Source organism: Loxodonta africana, chromosome 1 (genome assembly GCF_030014295.1).
Source record: "Loxodonta africana isolate mLoxAfr1 chromosome 1, mLoxAfr1.hap2, whole genome shotgun sequence".
In the NCBI taxonomy this organism is placed as follows: Eukaryota; Metazoa; Chordata; class Mammalia; order Proboscidea; family Elephantidae; genus Loxodonta; species Loxodonta africana.
The window spans coordinates 11,733,363-11,757,336 of NC_087342.1; the positions used below are offsets into that span (position 1 = coordinate 11,733,363).

The 23,974-nt window shown below is 37.3% G+C and overlaps 1 protein-coding gene across 1 annotated transcript in view; it reads left to right on the forward strand.

The window, feature by feature from the left end:
- STXBP5L (syntaxin binding protein 5L) overlaps positions 1-23,974 on the forward strand; it is a 369,977-nt gene that overhangs the window by 167,411 nt on the left and 178,592 nt on the right. The window contains exon 9 of the mRNA XM_064286653.1: positions 239-362. Coding sequence (XP_064142723.1) covers positions 239-362 — 124 coding nt within the window. The remainder of the gene's footprint in view (positions 1-238; positions 363-23,974) is intronic.

A 23,974-nucleotide genomic window follows, 5' to 3' on the forward strand; every position in this document is an offset into this window, starting at 1 on the left:
GACAGCCTGTGTGACAGGAAATTTACTTTTCTTTATCTAAGGAGATGAGTTTTTGTAGCCTTTTATAAGTCCGTAGAGGATTGAAGCCTCATGTAGTCTGAGCTGTGTCAGAAAAATCACCTTACATGTTTAAGTGTTATTACTGTAATAAATTTGTGTCTGAATATTTTTCCTTTGGAATGTTAGAATGATGTAATGTATCTATTTTTTTTTCTACTTGTTTTTGTTATTTTATTAGGCTATTCATTCAATTGATTGGCACCATGAGGGCAAGCAGTTCATGTGCAGCCATTCAGATGGCAGCTTGACTTTATGGAACCTGAAAAGTCCAAGTCGCCCTTTCCAGACCACAATTCCACATGGTAAGATGTATGTTTTCAAAAGAAATGAACACTGGACATACAGTGTCTTGACTTGAAGTAGGAGAGGTGATTGGTAGTATGTTTGGTAGGAAGAGGTCCTAGGGTATAGCTTATACCTCTTTCAGATCCCAACATTATACCCCAAACTTTCTGTTCTTCCCTTTTTCATGTTCATCCACTTTCTCACTTTGAAAGTTGTGCTTATTACATAAAGGCCTTCTCAAAAAGTGGATGGTTAATATACTTGAAGCAGGGGATATAAGATAGGAAATCTGGCCCATTTTAAGGGTTGAGGAGCAAGTGAGAGAATGAGAATGGCACTATGTAGATCTCACTTTCAGACCTAATTCATATACTGTGTTAAAACCTGTTGTTTTCTAGATTCTCCCATTTATTTCCATTTCTACCATTTGATTATTATAAGGACTGTGTTTTTTTTTGTTTTCTTGTATTTTTTTTGGTAGTTTGTATTTATCTTATCGCTAAAAAACCCCCAAAACAAACCTGTTGCCATTGAGTCGATTCTGGCTCTTAGCAACCCTGTTGGTCAGAGTAGAACTGCCCCATGGAGTTTCCAGGTAGCAGCTGGTGGATTTGAACTGGCACCCTTTTGGTTAGCAACCGTAGCACTTAGCCACTGTGCCACCAGGGCTTCCTATCTTACTACTATTCACATTGAAAAGGGGTGTTTAGGATTCATGCTGGATCTGTCCACGTAACTGAGCAGAATAAAAAATTCAAATGTATGAACATCTATAATTCATATGACCAAATTATTTTAGAGAATAATGCTGATCATCCACGTTCCATGTTTAGCTTATACCGTAGGTTATTTGTAAAAATAGAGAGGTAAAACCCTAACAGTTACTTAAACACATTATATTTTATAGTTTTTGAGCATTTGTTATAGTATCACATTTAGAAAATAGTGGTGTGTTTTCTATAATTGGTGTCCTGGTGGTGCAGTGGTTAAGAGCTTGGTTGCTAACCAAAAGGCTGGCAGTTCAAATCCACCAGCTGCTCTTTGGAAACCCTATGAAATAGTTCTGCTCTGTCCTGTAGGTTCGCTGTGAGTTGGAATTGACTCGATGGCGACGGGTTTGGTTTTATAGATCACGGGTTTCTCAGAATTACTCCATCTTGTGTTGACTTTCCATTTCTTTTACCACAGTTGCTTACTCTGTCTGTAAATTATTACAACATTTTAATCTAGATGCTTTGTTTAGAGGCTTACACTTAGATGATTACTTAGAAATGCTTTATTTAGAGATTGCCGTTGTGAAAGCCTGGAACAGATGTTTGTTATACATGTCAGTCTGCGTCAACTATTTGTTCCTATGGTTGCTTTGTCTTCCTCAAAAAAATCCTATGCCTGTGCCTTTTATGATTTATAATTTGATTTATTCATAAGTTTTCTGTTTATTTCCTTCTGTTCTCAAAAATCAACTTGTATAGACATTCTTTTTGGCTTACCTGGACATCTGAGACTTCATGTGTTTCATTGTATCCATAGTATATACACATCAGCATCTGTGTCTCTCATAACATATTAATCAGATTAAACTCCTGCTGCCTCATCGTGACATGGTTAAGCAAGCACCAGTGACTTGGAGAATAGAGGCATCCATTGTCATATCTGTTTATATTCTTTGGGTTTATTTTATTCCTTGTCTTACTCCTTAAGTTGAAATTCATTACTTTTCAGCCATTTTTATTTTCTAAAATAATTTTCTCTAAGTACAACTTCAGCTATGTCCTATAAAACCCAAACCAAACCCATTGCCGTTGAGCCCATCCCAACTCACAGAGACAGTGAACAGAGCAGAACTGCCCCACAGGGTTTGCTGGGCTGTAGTTTTTACAGAAGCAGACTGCCACACTTTTCACTAGTGGGTTTGAACTGCCGACCTTTTGGTTAACATCCGAACACTTAACCAGGGGTTCTTGCTGTATCCTCTAACTTTTGATATTTAGTATTAATATATTCAGTTTGGGTCATTTTCTTGTTCCTACTATGTTTTCTCCTTTGACCCATAAATTATTTAGACACATGTTTTCTAATTTCCAAACCTTTTTTTTTATTATTATGGATTTCTAAATTAAGTATCAGAGAATGTGGCTTGATACTAGCTCTACAAAATTTACTGAAATTTTCTTTATAATTACTGTAAAGCCAATTGCCATAAAGTTGCACGTATGATTGAGAAGAATGTAAGTTTCCTGTTGCATAAAAGTGAAACTTGAGATTGTGCCTTTCACACTGTGCTGTTCGATTCTTCGCTAAGTTTTGTTGTTTGATTTTTCAGTTCTGAGGGAGAAAAACTAAACTGCATTATATGGATTTTTCCTTGTAATTCTGTTTATTTTTGCTTTATATACACGCAGTCCCGGGTTACGAACGTTCAACTTATGGACAGCTCCTCCTTGCCCTTTAACGTTGTATAAATCTGCTCTCGCTTTGAAGTGACTGAACCAGTCCCTCCTCACAACAAATTCTTCATCACAGTCACCTTCACTGGCTGCACACAGAGCCTTTAAATCATTTAAAAGGCTTCCAGCCTCTTCTTGCGTTCAAGTCCAAATAAGAATTGTATGCACCTGTCCCACCTTACCTATAAATCCCACTTAAAGACTTAAGGACGTGGGAAGGAAGAAATCTCATTGTACCCGGGGCACTGCCTGTACTTTGAAAATCAAATAAATCAAGGTGATAGATAATGTTAATTATATCCTTTTTGATTTTACTGGTATTTGTCTAACCCAAACTCAAAACATTGCCGTCGAGTCAATTCCAGCGATACATGTCTAGTGCTCATCAGCTGCTGACAGTATGTGTTAAAATTTCCTATCACGATTTTGGAATTACCTATATTTCACTTTAATTCCGTCCATTTTTGCTTTACAGTGGTTGAGAGCTGTGGCTGCTAGCTAAAAGGTCAGCCATTCAAATCCACCAGCTGCTCCTTGGAAATCCTTGGGGCCCTAGTGGTGCAGCAGTTAAGAACTCAGCAGCTATCCAAAAGGTTGGCAGTTTGAATCCACCAGCCGCTCCCTGGAAACCCTACGGGGCAGTTCTATTCTGCCCCGTAGGGTCTCTGTGAGTCGGAATCAACTTGACGGCAATGGATTTTTTTTTTTAATTAGGCATCCACACCATTGTTTTTGTTATTCTTCCTGATGCACTGACCCTTTGATCATTATGAAATCTTCCCCTTTATCTTAAGTAATACTCTTGTCTTGCAGTACATTTTATGTGATACTGATATTTCCCCTCCAGCCTTCCTTTGCTTACTGTTTTCATTGGTATAGCCTTTTATTCTCACTTACTTTCAACCTGTCTGTGTCTTTGTATTTAATGTATGTCCCTTGTAGAGTGTATGTAGTTGGGTTTACCTTTTTTATACAGTCTTATAATAGTCCTGGTTGTTGTCTACTTCTGAAAAATCAGCCATTGAAAACCTTATGGAGTACAGTTCTACCGTGACACATGTGGGATCACCATGAGTTGAAATCGACCCAGCAACAACTGGTTTAGATTTGTTTTAATATCTGCCTTTTAGATGGAGTGTTTACTCCATTAACATTAAATGTAGTTATTGATTATCTCATGGTTGAATTAGTTCCACAACATTATTATTTGTTTTCTACTGGTCACATCACTTTTTGTTCCTTTCCTTCATTATGGTATATTATTTTAATATTTTTGTTAGAATTCCATGTAATTTTTCTATAGACTTTTTATGTTTGTGTAATTTTTAATTGGTTGTTCTAGGGATTACAATATACTTCCTTAACTTTTTACAGTCTATTAGTGTATTGGAACTAATATTGTGAAATTCCCCATAAAATGTAGAAAACTTGCAGCTGTGTAAGACCATTTATCTTCTCCCACTGTCTTTTATGCCATAGTTCTCATATGTATTACATCTACATCCATTGTAAACCCCACAGGACAGTGTTATAATGGTTGCTTTAAATAGTTTATATGTATTTTTTTTTAATTAAGAGAAAAAAATAGTCTTTTGTATTTTCTCTGATATTTATCATTTTCAATACTGTTCATTTCTTCCTGAAAATATAAGAACATCATTTAGCATTTCTTATTGTGCAATTCTGGTGTTAATGAATTGCTGTATATTACTTTTTTGGTTTAATTCTTGAAGAAAATTTTTACTGGTTGTAGAATTCTGGGTTGAAGTTTTTTTTAAGCACTGGACACTTTAAAGATGTTTTTACATGATCTTCTGATCTCCATAATATCTGAATACAAAATCTGTGGACATTCAAATTGTGCTTCCTCTGTATATGCCATTTTTTGGGCAACCTTCAAAATTTTGTCTATATCCTTGACTTTCATCAGTGTAACTATGACGTGCCTAGACTTGCTTTCTTTAAATTTATCCTGCTTAGGGTTTTCAGCTTCTTAAATCTCTACGTTTATATACTTCACAATATTTGGGAAGTCTTCAGCCATTGTTTCTTTAAATATTCTTTTTTTTTTTTTAATAATTTTTATTGAGCTTTAAGTGAACGTTTACAAATCAAGTCAGTCTGTCACGTATAAGCTTATATACACCTTGCTCCATACTCCCACTTAAAAAAAAAAAATACTCTCCCCCTAATGAGTCAGCCCTTCCGGTCTCTCCTTTCATAACAATTGTGCCAGTTTCTAACCCTCTCTATCCTCCCATCTCCCCTCCAGACAGGAGATGCCAACACAGTCTCAAGTGTCCACCTGATACAAGTAGCTCACTCTTTATCAACATCTCTCTCCAACCCATTGTCCAGTCCCTTCCATGTCTGATGAGTTGTTTTCGGGAATGGTTTCTGTCCTGGGTCAACAGAAGGTTTGGGGACAATGACCGCCGGGATTCCTCTAGTCTCAGTCAGACCATTAAGTCTGATATTTTTATAAGAATTTGGGATCTGCATCCCACTGATCTCCTGCTCCCTCAGGGGTTCTCCGTTGTGCTCCCTGTCAGGGCAGTCATCAGTTGTGGCCGGACACCATCTAGTTCTTCTGGTCTCAGAATGATGTAAGTCTCTGGTTCATGTGGCCCTTTCTGTCTCTTGGGCTCATAGTTGTAGTGTGACCTTGGTGTTCTTCATTCTCCTTTGATCCGGGTGGGTTGAGACCAATTGATGCATCTTAGATGGCCGCTTGTTAGCATTTAAGACCCCAGATGCCACATTTCAAAGTAGGATGCAGAATGTTTTCATAATAGTATTATTTTGCCAATTGACTTAGAAGTCCCCTTCAGCCATAGTCCCCAAACCCCCGCCCTTGCTTCGCTGACCTTTGAATCATTCATTTTATCCTGGAAACTTCTTTGCTTTTGGTCCAGTCCATTTGAGCTGACCTTCCATGTATTGAGTATTGTCCTTCCCTTCACCTAAAGTAGTTCTTATCTACTAACTAATCAGTAAAAAACCCTCTCCCTCCCTCCCTCCCTCCCTCCCCCCTCGTAACCACAAAAGTATGTCTTCTTCTCAGTTTATACTATTTCTCAAGATCTTATAATAGTGGTCTTATACAATATTTGTCCTTTTGCCTCTGACTCATTTCGCTGAGCATAATGCCTTCCAGGTTCCTCCATGTTATGAAATGTTTCACAGATTCATCACTGTTCTTTATCAATGCGTAGTATTCCATTGTGTGAATATACCACAATTTATTTACCCATTCATCCGTTGATGGACACCTTGGTTGCTTCCAGCTTTTTGCTATTGTAAACAGAGCTGCAATAAACATGGGTGTGCATATATCTGTTTGTGTGAAGGCTCTTATTTCTCTAGGGTATATTCCGAGGAGTGGGATTTCTGGGTTGTATGGTAGTTCTATTTCTAACTGTTCAAGATAACGTCAGATAGATTTCCAAAGTGGTTGTACCATTTTACATTCCCACCAGCAGTGTATAAGAGTTCCAATCTCTCTGCAGCCTCTCCAACATTTATTATTTTGTGTTTTTTGGATTAATGCCAGCCTTGTTGGATGGGATCTCATCGTGGTTTTAATTTGCATTTCTCTAATGGCTAATGATCGAGAGCATTTTCTCATGTATCTGTTAGCTGCCTGAATATCTTCTTTAGTGAAGTGTGTGTTCATATCCTTTGACCACTTCTTGATTGGGTTTTTTGTCTTTTTGTGGTTGAGTTTTGACAGAATCATATAGATTTTAGAGATCAGGCGCTGGTCTGAGATGTCATAGCTGAAAATTCTTTCCCAGTCTGTAGGTGGTCTTTTTACTCTTTTGGTGAAGTCTTTAGATGAGCATAGGTGTTTGATTTTTAGAAGCTCCCAGTTATCTGGTTTCTCTTCGTCATTTTCAGTAATGTTTTGTATTCTGTTTATGCCTTGTATTAGGGCTCCTAGGGTTGTCCCTATTTTTTCTTCCATGATCTTTATCGTTTTAGTCTTTATGTTTAGGTCTTTGATCCACTTGGAGTTAGTTTTTGTGCATGGTGTGAGGTATGGGTCCTGTTTCATTTTTTTTTTTTTTCCAGTGTCCACCTGATTTAATTAGCTCTCTCTTCATCAGCATCTCTCTCCCCCCCGCTGACCAGTCCCTTTCATGTCTGATGAGTTGTCTTCGGTGATGGTTCCTGTCCTGTGCCAACAGAAGGTCTGGGGAGCATTGCCACCGGGATTCCTCTAGTCGCAGTCAGACCATTAAGTATGGTCTTTTTATGAGAATTTGGGGTCTCTATCCCACTGATCTCCTGCTCCCTCAGGAGTTCTCTGTTGTGCTCCCTGACAGGGCACTCATCGATTGTGGCCGGGCACCAACTAGTTCTTCTGGTCTCAGGATGATTTAGGTCTCTGGTTCATGTGACCCTTTCTGTCTCTTGGGTTCTTAGTTGTTGTGTGACCTTGGAGTTCTTCATTTTCCTTTGCTCCAGGTGGGTTGAGACCAATTGATGTATCTTAGATGGCCGCTTGTTAGCATTTAGGACCCCAGACGCCACATTTCAAAGTGGGTTGCAGAATGTTTTCATAATGGAATTATTTTGCCAATTGACTTAGAAGTCCCCTCAAACCATGTTCCCCAGACCCCAGCCCCTGGTCCGCTGACCTTTGAAGCATTCATTTTATCCCGGAAACATCTTTGCTTTTAGTCCAGTCCAATTGGGCTGACCTTCCTTGTATTGAGTGTTCTCTTTCCCCTCACCCAAAGCAGTTCTTATCTACTGATTGATCAATAAAAAAACCTCTCCCTCCCTCCCCGCCTCGTAACCACAAAAGTATGTGTTCTTCTCAGTTTTTTCTATTTCTCAAGATCTTATAATAGTGGTCTTATACAATATTTGTCCTTTTGCCTCTGACTCATTTCGCTCAGCATAATGCCTTCCAGGTTCCTCCATGTCATGAAATGTTTCAGAGATTCGTCACTGTTCTTTATCAATGCGTAGTATTCCATTGTGTGAATATACCACAATTTATTTACCCATTCATCCGTTGACGGACACCTTGGTTGCTTCCAACTTTTTGCTATTGTAAACAGAGCTGCAATAAACATGGGTGTGCATATATCTGTTTGTGTGAAGGCTCTTATTTCTCTAGGGTATATTCCGAGGAGTGGGATTTCTGGGTTGTATGGTAGTTCTATTTCTAACTGTTTAAGATAACGCCAGATGGATTTCCAAAGTGGTTGTACCATTTTACATTCCCACCAGCAGTGTATGAGAGTTCCAATCTCTCCGCAGCCTCTCCAACATTTATTATTTTGTGTTTTTTGGATTAATGCTAGTCTAGTTGGTGTGAGATGGAATCTCGTCGTAGTTTTAATTTGCATTTCTCTAATGGCTAATGATCGGGAGCATTTTCTCCTGTATCTGTTGGCTGCCTGAATATCTTCTTTAGTGAAATGTGTGTTCATATCCTTTGCCCACTTCTTGATTGGGTTGTTTGTCTTTTTGTGGTTGGGTTTTGACAGAATCATATAGATTTTAGAGATCAGGCGCTGGTCGGAGATGTCATAGCTGAATATTCTTTCCCAGTCTGTAGGTGGTCTTTTTACTCTTTTGGTGAAGTCTTTAGATGAGCATAGGTGTTTGATTTTTAGGAGCTCCCAGTTACCTAGTTTCTCTTTGTCATTTTTAGTAATGTTTTGTATTCTGTTTATGCCTTGTATTAGGGCTCCTAGGGTTGTCCCTATTTTTTCTTCCATGATCTTTATCGTTTTAGTCTTTATGTTTAGGTCTTTGATCCACTTGGAGTTAGTTTTTGTGCATGGTGTGAGGTATGGGTCCTGTTTCATTTTTTTGCAAATGGATATCCAGTTATGCCAGCGCCGTTTGTTAAAAAGACTATCTTTTCCCCAATTAACTGACACTGGGCCTTTGTCAAATATCAGCTGCTCATATGTGGATGGATTTATATCTGGGTTCTCAATTCTGTTCCACTGGTCTATGTATCTGTTGTTGTACCAGTACCAGGCTGTTTTGACTACTGTGGCTGTATAATAGCTTCTAAAATCAGGTAAAGTGAAGCGTCCCACTTTCTTCTTCTTTTTCAGTAATGCTTTGCTTATCCGAGATTTCTTTCCCTTCCATATGAAGTTGGTGATTTGTTTCTCTATCACCTTAAAAAATGACATTGGAATTTGGATCGGGAGTGCATTGTATGTATATAGATGGCTTTTGGTAGAATAGACATTTTTACTATGTTAAGTCTTCCTATCCATGAGCAAGGTATGTTTTTCCACTTAAGTATGTCCTTTTGAATTTCTTGTAGTAGAGCTTTGTAGTTTTCTTTGTATAGGTCTTTTACATCCTTGGTAAGATTTATTCCTAAGTATTTTATCTTCTTGGGGGCTACTGTGAATGGTATTGATTTGGTGATTTCCTCTTCGATGTTCTTTTTATTGATGTAGAGGAATCCAAGTGATTTTTGTATGTTTGTCTTATAACCTGAGACTCTGCCAAACTCTTCTGTTAGTTTCAGTAGTTTTCTGGAGGATTCTGTAGGGTTTTCTGTGTATAAGATCATGTCATCTGCAAATAGAGATAATTTTACTTCCTCTTTGCCAATCCGGATGCCCTTTATTTCTTTGTCTAGCCGAATTGCTCTGGCTAGGACTTCTAGTACAATGTTGAATAAGAGCAGTGATAAAGGGCATCCTTGTCTGGTTCCCGTTCTCAAGGGAAATGCTTTCAGGTTCTCTCCATTTAGAGTGATGTTGGCTGTTGGCTTTGCATAGATGCCCTTTATTATGCTGAGGAATTTTCCTTTGATTCCTGTTTTGGTGAGAGTTTTTATCATGCATGGGTGTTGGACTTTGTCAAATGCCTTTTCTGCATCAATTGATAAGATCATGTGGTTTTTGTCTTTTGTTTTATTAATATGGTGGATTACATTAATGGTTTTTCTAATATTAAACCAGCCTTGCATACCTGGTATAAATCCCACTAGGTCGTGGTGAATTATTTTTTTGATATGTTGTTGAATTCTATTGGCTAGAATTTTGTTGAGGATTTTTGCATCTATGTTCATGAGGGATATAGGTCTATAATTTTCTTTTTTTGTGATGTCTTTACCTGGTTTTGGTATCAGGGAGATGGTGGCTTCATAGAATGAGTTGGGTAGTATTCCGTCATTTTCTATGCTTTGAAGTACCTTTAGTACTAGTGGTGTTAACTCTTCTCTGAAAGTTTGGTAGAACTCTGCAGTGAAGCCGTCCAGGCCAGGGCTTTTTTTTTGTTGGGAGTTTTTTGATTACCGTTTCGATCTCTTTTTTTGTTATGGGTCTATTTAGTTGTTCTACTTCTGAATGTGTTAGTTTAGGTAGGTAGTGTTTTTCCAGGAATTTATCCATTTCTTCTAGGTTTGCAAATTTGTTAGAGTAGAATTTTTCGTAATAATCTGATATGATTCTTTTAATTTCAGTTGGGACTGTTGTGATGTGGCCCTTCTCATTTCTTATTCGGGTTATTTGTTTCCTTTCCTGTATTTCTTTAGTCAGTCTAGCCAATGGTTTATCAATTTTGTTAATTTTTTCAAAGAAGCAGCTTTTGGCTTTGTTAATTCTTTCAATTGTTTTTCTGTTCTCTAATTCATTTAGTTCAGCTCTAATTTTTATTATTTGTTTTCTTCTGGTGCCTGATGGATTCTTTTGTTGCTCACTTTCTATTTGTTCAAGTTGTGGGGATAGTTCACTGATTTTGGCTCTTTCTTCTTTTTGTATGTGTGCATTTATCGATATAAATTTGCCTCTGAGCACTGCTTTTGCTGTGTGCAAGAGGTTTTGATAGGAAGTATTTTCATTCTCGTTGCATTCTATGAATTTCCTTATTCCCTCCTTGATGTCTTCTATAACCCAGTCTTTTTTCAGGAGGGTATTGTTCATTTTCCAAGTATTTGATTTCTTTTCCCTAGTTTTCCTGTTATTAATTTCTGTTTTTATTGCCTTGTGGTCTGAGAAGATGCTTTGTAATATTTCGATGTTTTGGATTCTGCAAAGGTTTGTTTTATGACCTAATATGTGGTCTATTCTAGAGGATGTTCCATGTGCGGTAGAAAAAAAAGTATACTTTGCAGCAGTTGGGTGGAGAGTTCTGTATAAGTCAATGAGGTCAAGTTGGTTGATTGTTGTAAGTAGGTCTTCCGTGTCTCTATTGAGCTTCTTACTGGATGTCCTGTCCTTCTCCGAAAGTGGTGTGTTGAAGTCTCCTACTATAATTGTGGAGGTGTCTATCTCACTTTTCAGTTCTGTTAAAATTTGATTTATGTATCTTTCAGCCCTGTCATTGGGTGCATAAATATTTAATATGGTTATATCTTCCTGATCAATTGTCCCTTTTATCATTTTGTAGTGTCCTTCTTTATGCTTTGTGGTGGATTTAAGTCTAAAGTCTATTTTGTCAGAAATTAATATTGTTACTCCTCTTCTTTTTTGCTTATTGTTTGCTTGATATATTTTTTTCCATCCTTTGAGTTTTAGTTTGTTTGTGTCTCTAAGTAGTCTAAGGTGTGTCTCTTGTAGGCAGCGTATAGACGGATCGTGTTTCTTTGTCCAGTCCGAGACTCTCTGTCTCTTTATTGGTGCATTTAGTCCATTTACATTCAGCGTAATTATAGATAAATAAGTGTTTAGTGTTGTCATTTTGATGCCTTTTCGTGTGTGTTGACAATTTCATTTTTCCACTTACCTTTTTGTGCTGAGACGTTTTTCTTTGTAAATTGTGAGATCCTCATTTTCATAGTATTTTACTTTATGTCTGTTGAGTCGTTACGTTTTTCTTGGCTTTTATTTTGAGTTATGGAGTTGTTATACCTCTTTCTGGTTACCTTAATATTTACCCCTATTTTTCTAAGTAAAAACCTAACTTGTATTGTCCTATATTGCCTTGTATCACTCTCCACATGGCAGTTCTACGCCACCTGTATTTAGTCCCTCTTTTTGATTATTGTGATGTTTTACGTATTGACTTCCATGATTCCCTGTTATGAGCTTTTTTTTTTTTTTGATTAATTTTAATTTGTTTTTGTGATTTCCCTATTTGAGTTGATATGAGGATGTTCTGTTTTGCGACCTTGTGTTGTGCTGGTATCTGATATTATTGGTTTTCTGAGCAAACAATTTCCTTTAGCATTTCTTGTAGCTTTGGTTTGGTTTTTGCAAATTCTCTAAGCTTGTGTTTATCTGTAAATATCTTAATTTCACCTTCATATATGAGAGAGAGTTTTGCTGGCTATATGATCCTTGGCTGGCAGTTTTTCTCTTTCAGTGCTCTGTATATGTCATCCCATTGCCTTCTCGCCTGCATGGTTTCTGCTGAGTAGTTTGAACTTATTCTTATTGATTCTTCCTTGAAGGAGACCTTTCTTTTCTCCCTGGCTGCTTTTAAAATTTTCTCTTTATCTTTGGTTTTGGCAAGTTTGATGATAATATGTCTTGGTGTTTTTCTTTTTGGATCAATTTTAAATGGGGTTCGATGAGCATCTTGGATAGATAGCCTTTCATCTTTCATGATGTCAGGGAAGTTTTCTGTCAGGAGTTCTTCAACTATTTTCTCTGTGTTTTCTGTCCTCCGTCCCTGTTCTGGGACTCCAATCACTCGCAAGTTATCCTTCTTGCTAGAGTCCCACATGATTCTTAGGGTTTCTTCTTTTTTTTTAATTCTTTTATCTGATTTTTTTTCAGCTATGTTGGTGTTAATTCCCTGGTCCTCCAGATTTCCCAGTCTGCATTCTAATTGGTCGAGTCTGCTCCTCTGACTTCCTATTGCGTTGTCTAATTCTGTAATTTTATTGTTAATCTTTTGGATTTCTGCATGCTGTCTCTTTGTGGATTCTTGCAACTTATTAATTTTTCCACTATGTTCTTGAATAATCTTTTTGAGTTCTTCAATAATCTTTTTGAGTTCTTCAACTGTTTTATCAGTGTGTTCCTTGGCTTTTTCTGCGGTTTGCCTTATTTCATTTCTGAGGTCATCCCTGATGTCTTGAAGCATTCTGTAAATTAGTTTTTTGTATTCTGTATCTGATAATTCCAGGATTGTATCTTCATTTGGGAAAGATTTTGATTCTTTTGTTTGGGGGGTTGTAGAAGCTGTCATGGTCTGCTTCTTTATGTGGTTTGATATCGACTATTGTCTCCGAGCCATCACTAAGATATAGTAGTGGTTTATTCTATAATTGTTCACTGAGTCTTATCTTGTTTTGTTTTCTTTCAGTATACGTGGATGGGCCACTAGATTGTGCTGTCTTATTTGTTGTAGCCCTTGACTTACTTATGACCTATTACCAGCTGCTTTGGGCTGTTGCCAGATATATATGCCTGAGTCTGCTCACTATTCTTGAGTACAATCTGATTTTGGGTCATCAGGTGTGTGCTGCACCCTAAGACCTATCCACCTCGAGAAGTAGTGGTGATAGTTGTGTGTACCAGATTCTATTAGCAGCTGGAGTTCACATTCCGGGGGGGGCAGGATGCTGACAGGCTTCCCCCAAGTGTCAGTGAGGTAGGTGTGTCTCTATTCCTATAGCACCTTGGTGGGAGGACAGTGCAGCTGTACCTTAGGCCTCCAATGTAAGTACCGCTACTGGTTGGTAGGTGTCACCCTCCTTAGACCCCTAAGGCAAAAGGCTAGGTGGTCTGGGGGGAGCTTCAGCCCTCAGTTCCCTGTTGTGGGTCAGTTAGGGCTCTGTTGAATAAGCAGAGATATCAGACCTGGGAAACTTGTTTTCCCAGTAAATTCGCTAAAAAAAAAATGCAGTCAGATCCCTATCAGATCTGCCTTTGGATTATAACCGCCACCTTGTTCCCTGTAAGGATGAAAGCCCGAGATTTGGATCATATATGCTTGGCTGGAGCTGGTTCTGTGTTTTTAGATCAAGGATTTTTGGTCTCTGGGTTTTTTGTGGTTGCTTCTCTCAGGCCGGAAGAATGGGTTAGGAAAAGAGCAAAAAAAAAAAAAAGGGGAAAGCAAAGCTGCTGCGGAGCTGGAGCCATTCTCCCTCTGGCTCAGGAAATTCCAATGTTAATGAGGCCGCCTGGGAAGGGGAGGGATCCAGAAAAACAGGAGAGTAGCATCCGGGAACATAGCCAAAGTTGCTTATCTTGCTTAGGATGACTATTTTATCTGTAGCCTATGTGTGCTGGCTGTGTGGAGATTGCCCCCGAGGGTCTGGCCTGCTAAAGCCGCTGTCGGATCCTCCGGTGCCAGTCCAGAGCCCAGCTTCAAGGTTCCCCTGCTGGGACACTGCATTCCCGGCTCCAAAACCAGTCACTGCCTCCTGGGGACTTCTCATCCCGCCAGCTGTGTCATCACGCTGCCTCTGCGCATGGCTCGGCCCCCTCCCGGGGTTAGTTTAGGGGAGTAGGGCTGCGCCCCGTGTTTGTGCCATGAGTAGATGCCGTGTTCAGCTCCCCTGCACCCAGTGCAAAGCCCGGCGCCAAGGTTCCCCGGCTGGGATGCTGTACTTCCGGCTCCAAAACCGGTCACTGCCTCCCGGGGAGTTCTCCCACCGGCCGTGTCGCCAAGCTGCCCGTGCGGACTGGCTTGCCCCCTCCCGGGGTCAGTTCAGGGGGATAGGGCTGTGCCTCTTGTTTGAGCCATCACAAGATTTTGTGTTCAGCTCTCCTGGGCCCAGTCCTAAGCCTGGCACCAAGGTTACCTGACTGGGAGGCTGGCCCCAGGCTCCGAAAACGGTCGCCGCTTCCCCGTATTTGTTCGTTCTCTGTCTCTGTCATTCAGGTCGACTCTTTAAATCTGTGTTTGTTGTTCAGGGTTCATAGATTGTTATGTATGTGATCGATTCACTTGTTTTTCCTAGTCTTTGTTGCAAGAGGGATCTGACGTAGCGTCTACCTAGTCAGCCATCTTGGCCCCGCCTCCTAAATATTCTTTTTTGATTCAATTTTCTCCTTTCTCTCTTTCTGGGACACAGCTACCTGCCTGTCAAAATTTTTGGTATTTCAAATTGGTTAATTTCTACTGATTTATCATCAATTTCACTGCACTTTTCCTCCATCATTACCATTCTACTATTAAGCCCATAACTTATTTTTTTAATTTCAGATATTTTTTCATTTGCTACTTTTTAATATTTCTACTTCTCTGCTGAGATTTCCTCTTTTCATTTATTGTGAATGTAATTCCCTTTACCCTACTGAGCTTAGTTTTAACAGCTAATTTAACTCTTTCTCTGGTAATACCAACTTCTGGTTCTCCTCAGAGTTGGCTTCTGTTCGTAAAAATGACTTACATTTTCCTTTATCTTGGAATGTATATTGAATATTGTCAATATAGTATTGTATCTACTATAAAATATAGTTTTGTTTTTCCTCCCTCCCCCTGCCGCTGTGTCTCCTGAATTGGGAAACCCTATTTAGAAGTGCTTCATTATTTTTCCACATCTCAAAATTTTCTATACTTCAAAGATAGGTTTGATCTGAAGCTCACATTCTTAAATACTGTTGGGATAAGAGGGAGGTGACCACAGCTAATGAGGCTGGATCAGCACCTGTTTCACTTGAGCTGTGCCCTGTGATGGTATTGTCCTTGGAGCTCGTTTCTGCTGGTGCTACATACAATGACCTTCTTTCAGTCTAAATTGTAGTGGCTTCAAATGTGTATTTTTCAGTCACAGTGCCCTCAGCTGAACACACACACGCATGCACACACACACGCATACACCACATATCTACATACGTGATCTTAAACTAAATCTATCAAAATAATAGCAAAATTGTTACGTTCCATTACTCAGAAATGGAACAGGGATATTCATAATCACCACTGTTTTTTGACATTTTTCTGGAAATGTGAATGAATGCATTTAGAGTTGAAAAATAAATATGATATGTAAAAATTTAGAAATAGAATTCAAAATTAGTTATTTTTAAATAATATAATTGCACATCTAAAAAAACTACTTAGAAAATATATTAAGAATAATAACAGAGTTCTGTACACAAAATAAAATATAACGGATGAATAGAACCATTTTCAGTAACAGCATCCACAAAAATAACTGGTAGTAAATCTTAAAATAAATGTGAAGTATTGTTTATCCCCAGGGACATAAAGAAGGCTTGAATAAATTAAAAACCTACTTGTATAGATATATTCAATATTGTAAAGATGTTAATTTCCGACGTGTTAATCTGTAAATTCAATTTGTTTCAACAGAAACCAACAGGTTTTTTTTTTAATTAGATAAGCTAAATATAGCAAAACAAACATGAAAATAAGTATTTAAAACAAGGAGTAATAAGCATCAGTTACAGGAATTTTAGAAGGTTGGATGCCCTGCATAATTTATTTTGAAATAAACAAAATGCTGAATTTTTTTTTTTTTTTTACCTTTTTAAATGCCATTGAGTTGGCAAGCATAATAGTGAGGAGTCTAAAGAGACCAAAAGTGGATATTAAACTAGAAACCCTGAGGGGATAAACAAGTGATAAGTATGAACTTCGTTCTGAGGGTTTCTGATAAACTTTGGAGAACGTGAACTTCTTTTTTTAAACAGCTTTATTGAGAAAAAAATTTTTTTTTTAATTGAGATATAATTCACATATCATACAGTTCACTCATTTATAGTATGCAATTCTGTGGATTTTAGTATTTTCACATTTGTGCAACCATCAGCACAATTTGATTTTAGAATACCTGTATTATGATTATTATTAACAATCATTCCTCATCCCAACGCCTTCAGTCCTAGGCAAACCCTAATCTTATTTCTGTCTGTCTCTATGTGCCTATTCCGGACATTTCATATAAATGGACTCATATACTATGTGGTCTTTTGGGACTTGCTTCTTTCACTTGTTGTTCGTTGTCATTGAGTCGATTCTGATTCATGGAGATCCAGTGTTTGCAGGGTAGAGCTCTGGATTTTCACGGTTGTGATCTTTCGGAAGCAGATCACTGGGCCTGTCTTCTGAGGTACATCTGGATAGGTTTGAACCACCAACCTTTTGGCTAGTAGTTGAGCACTTAACTGTTTATACCACCCAGGGACATCCTTCTTTCACTTAGTTACAAAGTTGTCAAGGTTCATCCATGTTGTAGCATGTATCAGTACTTCATTCCTTTTTGTTTCTGAACACCACTTCATTGTATGGATATGCTACATTTTATTTATCCATTCACCAGCTGATTGGCATTTTTGTTTTTTCCATATTTGGCTATTATGAATAATGCTGCTGTGAACATTTTTGCACAAGTTTTTGCGAGTACATACTTCTTTTGAGTATATACCTAGGAGTGAAATTGCTGGGTCATATGGTAACTTTATGTTTAACATTTTGAGGAACAGCCAAACTCTGTGCCACAGTGGTTGCACAATTTTATATTTCTGCTAGTAATGTGTTAGGTCCTCAGTTTCTCCACATCCTTGTCAACACTTGTTTTTAATCTGTCTTTCTGACTATAATCATCCTAGTGGGTATATAGTGATATCTTATCATGGTTTTGGTATGAATTGTGGACTAGTTAGTAGTATTGTATCAGTGGTAAATTTTTCGATCTTGACAAATGATCTGTGGAGATATATATATAAATGTTTTTGTCCTTAGTAAATACACACCGAATTGTTTAGTGGTAATGGAACACAATATCAGATGGTTCAGAAGAAAAATAATGTTAGACAGTGTGTGATAAAGCAAATGTGGAGATAAACAATTAGAAAACCTGAATAAAGAATATAAAGGAGTTATTAGTACTAATATGGTAACTTTTCTTTAAGAAGTTAATATCAAAATAAAAAGTTACAGAAAAAATGGAGGGGCCTGAAAATATGCCAGACTAGAAGTGGCAGTCTTAGGAGGGAACCATTTCTGAAATAAAGGAGGATGTGACCATTGGAGCCTTGGTGGTGAAGAGTCCTGCAAAAACAAAAGATAACCACAAAGTCTGAAGACAAAATAACACCTCAACACCCCTCCCCTGGAAAAGTATCATCAATTAAGAGATGACACATTATCAATATCCACAAGGAACAATTGGTTAAAAGGATAATAAGGGAATACTGTAAACAACTCTGTTGCTGTTAATTTGACCACTTATATGAAATGGACTGTAAAGACATAAAACTTCCACCAGAATAAATACATAACATGAATAGTACTCTATTTTTTTTTCAAAGAAGCTGAACTTATACTTTAAAAATTTCCAAAAAAAATCCAAGCCCGGTTGGAGTTAGTGGCAAATTTTACAGAAGATGTAAAAAAGAAATAATACTGATTTTGCACAATCTATTACAAAAAAAAAAAAAAATTTTTTTTTTTTTTTATTACAGAAGACAGAATGGAAGGTAACTCTTCCCAACTCATTGTATGAGACCAGCATTATTTTAATGCCGGAACAAAACAAAGACTTTATAAAAGAAAAATATAGAAACTTCATGAATGTATATGTAAAAATCTGCAATAAAATATTAGCAATATATCAAAAATATATCATGACCACGGGTTTCATTTCAGAACAGAAGGCTGGTTCAACATTCATAAATTAATCAGTGTAATTCACCATAGTAACAGATTGAATAAGAAGAACCATGTGATCTTTTCAATAGATGCAGACAAAGATTTTGACAAAATTCAGCATTCACTTATAATTAAAACTCTCAGCAAGCAAGGAATATAAAGGAACTCTTAACCTAATAAAGAGTATCATAAAAAAGCTAAAGTTAATATACTCAATACTGAAAGACTGAGTGCTTTCTCCCCTATGTTTGGGAACAAGGCAAGAATGTCCTCTCACCACTCTCATTCCTCACTGTGCTAGAAGTTCTAGTTAGTGCAGTAAATCAAGAAAAAGAAATAAAAGTCATAAAAAAAAGTCATACAGATTGGAAATAAATAAAGCTGATTCTATTTATACATGCCATGTTTGTCTATGGAGAAAATATAAAAAAAACTACAAAAAAGCTCCTAGGGAGTTTAACAAAGTTTTGTGATAGAAGGCCAGTATAAAAACATCAGTTATATTCCAGTATGCCTTCAATGAAATATTGAAATTTGAAATTAAATAGAAAATACCATTTATAATAGCACAAAAAAAGAAATCATTTGGTATAAATTGAACAAAATTTTATATTTTTGGATCTATGTGCCAAAAACTATAAAATACTGATGAAAAAAATCAAAGATTTAAATAAATAATAGACAAATTGTGTTCAGGGATTGGAAGACTCAAAGTACTTGAGATGCTGATTCTCTTTCACTTCATCTATAGATTCAATGCAATTCCAATAAAAATTTTAGCAACCTTTTTTGTAGCTGATTCTAAAATGTATATGGAAAGGTAAAAGAACTAGAATAGCCAAAACAATTCTAAAAAGAAGAACAAAGTTTGAAGGATTCACACTACCCAATTTCAAGGTATGTATCAAGAAACAATTTTATTAGTAAAATGATAAACAATGGAAAATGATTGAGAGCCCAGAAATAGACCCTCACCAACATAGTCAACTGGTATTTGACAAAGGTGCAAATGTAATTCAATGGAAAGAGGATTGTCTTTTCAACAAACAGTACAGGAACAATTGGACATGATTTAAAAAAAAAAAATTGTCAACATATACCTCAAACCTTATTTAAAAAATTAACTTAAAAAATATCATAGACCTAAATGTAAATCATAAAAATATAAAACTTCTAGAAGTAAACCTAAGAAAAATTCTTTGTGAACTTGAGTTTGGCAATGAATTTTTATTAACAGCAAAAGATTCATAAAAGAAGAAATGAAAATTGGACTTTATCAAAATAAAAACTGTTGCTCTGCAAAAGACTCTGTTAAGACAATGAAAGGACAAGCTACATATTGGGAGAAAATATTCAAAAATCACATTTCTGATAAAGTAATTATATTCAGAATATATTTAAAAAAAAAAAAAAAAAAAACCTTAAAACTCAACTATAAGAGATGACCAACTTCCGGCATGACAATGTGAGGCGTTCTGTTGACCTGATCCCCGTGAATCTGGTGTAAACTATTTTTAAAATTCCACAATCATTGAAAGCCTCTGGAAATGGTCCTAAGGGCTAACAAAAAATGAAGAAACATCTGGTCAAGAGAAATCTATGAAAATTCAATAACGAAAGCAAAAATCTGTGGTACTTGAGCCAGAACCGTTCCCTCTCTCCCCACCCCCAGCTCAGTGAAGTAGAGATTCCACTCCAGACTTCTGCAGCCAAGAACACAGGGCTCCCCCTCCCATCAGCCCCAATCAGAGATTTTTCTTCCTGGGAGGAGCAGGATATCAGCATTTCTCATCCTGTTGCTAAGTCCCAGGTGAGTGTGGTTGAGAGGCGGGGGTCTCATTTCTGCTGCCCAGTCCTCAATCATGGGATGGAGGCTTTGGCTTAGGCACTGCATGCTGAAAAGATTGAGACTCTGGTCACCCTTGCCATGGCTCATGAGGTGGTGGTTCTATGACAGGAGAGGCAAGCTGAGAGGACCCCCAGGCTGCTGCTCCCCCTCCACTATGCTTTCAGCACCTAGAGAGGAGGTGTCATTCAGAGAGAAGGTTTCCATTCCTTATCACACCACCAGCTCCAGGGCACTTGCTCATAGATTTTGCATGGGGTGGGATGTAGTGAAAAAAAAAAAAAACATTGCCATCGAGTCGATTCTGACTGATGGTGACCCTATAAGACAGAATAGAACTGCCCCATAGGGTTTCCAAGGAGAGGCTGGTGGATTTGAATGGCTAACCTTTTGGTTAACAGCCCAGCTGTCAACCACCGTACCACCAGGGCTTCAACATTGGCTCCTAATCTCTTCCCAAAGTAACTGACTTCATTTGCAACAGAGAATGCAGAAATTCAAGCCTAAGTGGAGGTTTTGGTGAAAGGCTATTGGAAAGAGATTTAGGCTAAACTGTGTTCATCTAGTTCTCAGGAGAGACCAGAGAATAAACCACCTGGGAGGAGCAGTCCTGCAGTGGAAACAAATATCGAATACTAGCCTCAGAAAATATTCCTTCCAAAGCACCAAAATATGAATGGATTCTTTGGTAGAGCAATTCATGCCTTAGGACATTGTTGAAAACAGTTGAGAAATCAGCTGGTAATGAGTGGAGTTTAACAGCTGAGTTTGGTCAGGGAAAGATAAGAAGAGAGCCCTACCCAGATCAGTATCATCCTAGGGTAACTGTGGGCATTGGGCATACCCAAAGCTCCTACTTCCTGAGTAGTAACATCAAGAGCTTAACGCTGTGAGAAGGGAAATTTATTTCACTGAAATAATTCAACTAGTACCTAAAAAAATAAACAAGCAAATAACAATAACAAGCTCTAGAGGATGGGGAATTAGTACCCAGAGTTGCTATAATATATTATCTAAAATGTGCAGTTTGCAACAAAAGCTTACGAGGCATAGAAAGAAACAGGAAAGTATGACCCAAACATCAGAAAAAGGTAGGCAACAGAAAATGCCCTTCAGAATGACCAGATGTTGGATCTATCAGAAAAAGACTTCAAAGTAGTCATTATAAACATGTTTGTAGAATTAAAGAAAACTATGATGAAAGAGGAAACCCTGGTGTTGTAGTACAATAAATAGAAGTACAGTAAAGTATAATGACAGTGTTGCATCAAATGGAGAATATAAATAAAGAGATCAAATGATCAAAATGAACTCAATTCTGAAGTTAAAAGTACAGTAACTGAAATAAAAAAATCCCTAGAAGGGCTCATGAGTAGATTTAAACTGGCAGAAGAAATAACTGAACTTGAACATAGATTGATAGAGATTATTCAAGCCAAAGAACAGAGAATAAAAAATAATGAAGAGAGCCTCAGCAAAATGTGAAACACCATTAAGCATGCTAACATATGCATAATGGGTGTACTGGAAGGAGAGGAGAGAAAGGGGTAGAAAAAATACTTGAGGAAAGTATGCTGAAAACTTCCCAAATTTATAAACTCCCACTTAAACACATTCAGGAAACTCAGCAAACTCCAAGTAAGATAAATGCAAAAAGATCCACACACAGACACATCATAGTAAAAATGCTGAATGTCAAAGAAAATGAGAAAATCTTGAAAGCAGTAAGCAAAAAATGACTCAATATCTACAAGGAACACCAGTGATATGTATAGCTGACTTTTCAGCAGAAACAAAGAAGGCTGATGAAAGCAGTGGGATAACATATTCAAAGTGCTCAAAGAAAAATTGTCAACTAACAATCCTGTATCCATCAAAGCTAACTTTCAAAAATGAAGGCAAAATAAGTTTCCCAGATAAACAAAAGCTGAGAGAATTTGTTGCTAGCAGACCTGCCTTACAGGAAATACTAAAGGAAGCTCTTCAGACTGAAAGCAAGTGACCCAGATGATAATTGAAATACATATTAAAAAAAAAAAAAACCAAAAACCCAAACAAAATAACAGAACCAGAAAGGTAATTAAAAGAAAGTTTAAATGCATATTTTTCTCCTTTCTTCTCTTAACTGATTTAAAAAGTAAGTGTATGAAAGAGTATATGTGATGCTTTGTTGGACTTATACAGAAATACAACACATGTATTATATTGCCAAGTAACAAGGTAAAGGAGGTGAGTGACAGCAAAGGCGTATTGGCCTAAGGAAGTAACTTATGTAAAGTAATAATTATTGGCCTAAGGAAATAACTTGTAAAAAAAAATAATTGTAGCGATGTATTAACGACATACAGTAAAGTAATAATTATAATGATAAAAGGGTCAATCCTTCGGGAAGATAGAACAATTAAAACCATTCATGCACTTAATAACAGAGCACAAATATACATGAAGAAAAAACTGACAGATGTGAAGGGAGAAATAGACAATTCTGCCTGAAGAAGATAGGAAAAGCAAAGTAAGCCTGAATAATTAGGAGGAAGGAGATTACGGAGATGAGAGCAGAGATCAATGAAATTGAGAAATGCCAAGCAATAGAGAAAATTGACAGCCAAAAGTTTTTTTTTTTCCAAAGATCAACAGAATTGATAAAACTCTAGCTAGACTGATCATGCAAAAGGGAACAAGAATTTCCAGTAGCAGGAATGAAAGAGGAGAGGAGACATCACTACAGTCTTACAAATATTAAAGGAATAAGTCAATAATATCAACAATTTCATGACAATATATTTGATAACTTAGATGGCACAGACACATTCTTTACAAAATACAATTTACTAAATCCAATTCTTACCCTGTCCTTTAGTTAAAAATCATAATTTACATTCTGGACATAAGGTCAGTACCTTGAAATAAACATGTCCAAAACTGAATTAATGTTTTTGCCCAAACTAAATGTCTTAATTATCTAGTGCTCCTATAACAGAAATACCACAAGCAGGACTATAAGCAGGTGGCTTTAACAAACAGAAATCTATTTTCTCACAGGTTAGGAGACTGGAAGTCTGAATTTTGGATGCTGGCTCTAGAGAAAGGCTTTCTCTCTCTGTGGGTTTTGGGGGAAAGGTCCTTGTCTCTTTTCAGCTCTGTTTCTCAGTTCCCAGGTGATCTTCATGTGTTCTAACATCTGTCTTTCCCTACCTCTGCTTCCTTGCTGCTTGCTTAATCTGCTCTTTTAAATCTCAAAAGAGATTGATTTAAAACACATTCTACACTAATACTGCCTTATTAACATAACAAAACCCATTCCCAAATGGGATTATAACCATGGGTACAGGGGTTGGAATTTGTAACACATATTTTTGGGAGACACAATTCAATCCATAACGCTAACTCATTCTCTAAGTCTCTGTATTTCAGGCAGTAGTATCTTCTTTCTGTTAACCATTCATGATCAATTCTCAATCTGGTTTATTAATTTCCACTGTCTCTTCCACTCACCCTTTCCTCTGAGTTTCAAGTCACTTTTCCTGCACTGTTGCAATAATCTACTTGGTCTTCTAGTTTAAGTCTCTTATACCCTCAAAATTGTTTGTTAAGCCATGTTAATATTTTTGCACACATCACTCCCTAACTTGAAAATTTTGAATGACTCTTCATTGTCTATAGTGTTGATCAATTTTAGGTTGCCATGGTCTGACTCCTTTGTACCTGATCAACGTTATTTCCACTATTACCTAGATAAATTTTTTAAATGTCGCCAAATTGGCCTATTATTCCATCGGCACTCTAAGCACATCCTGCCTTTTCTTTTCTTATGCGCTGCTGCCTAAAA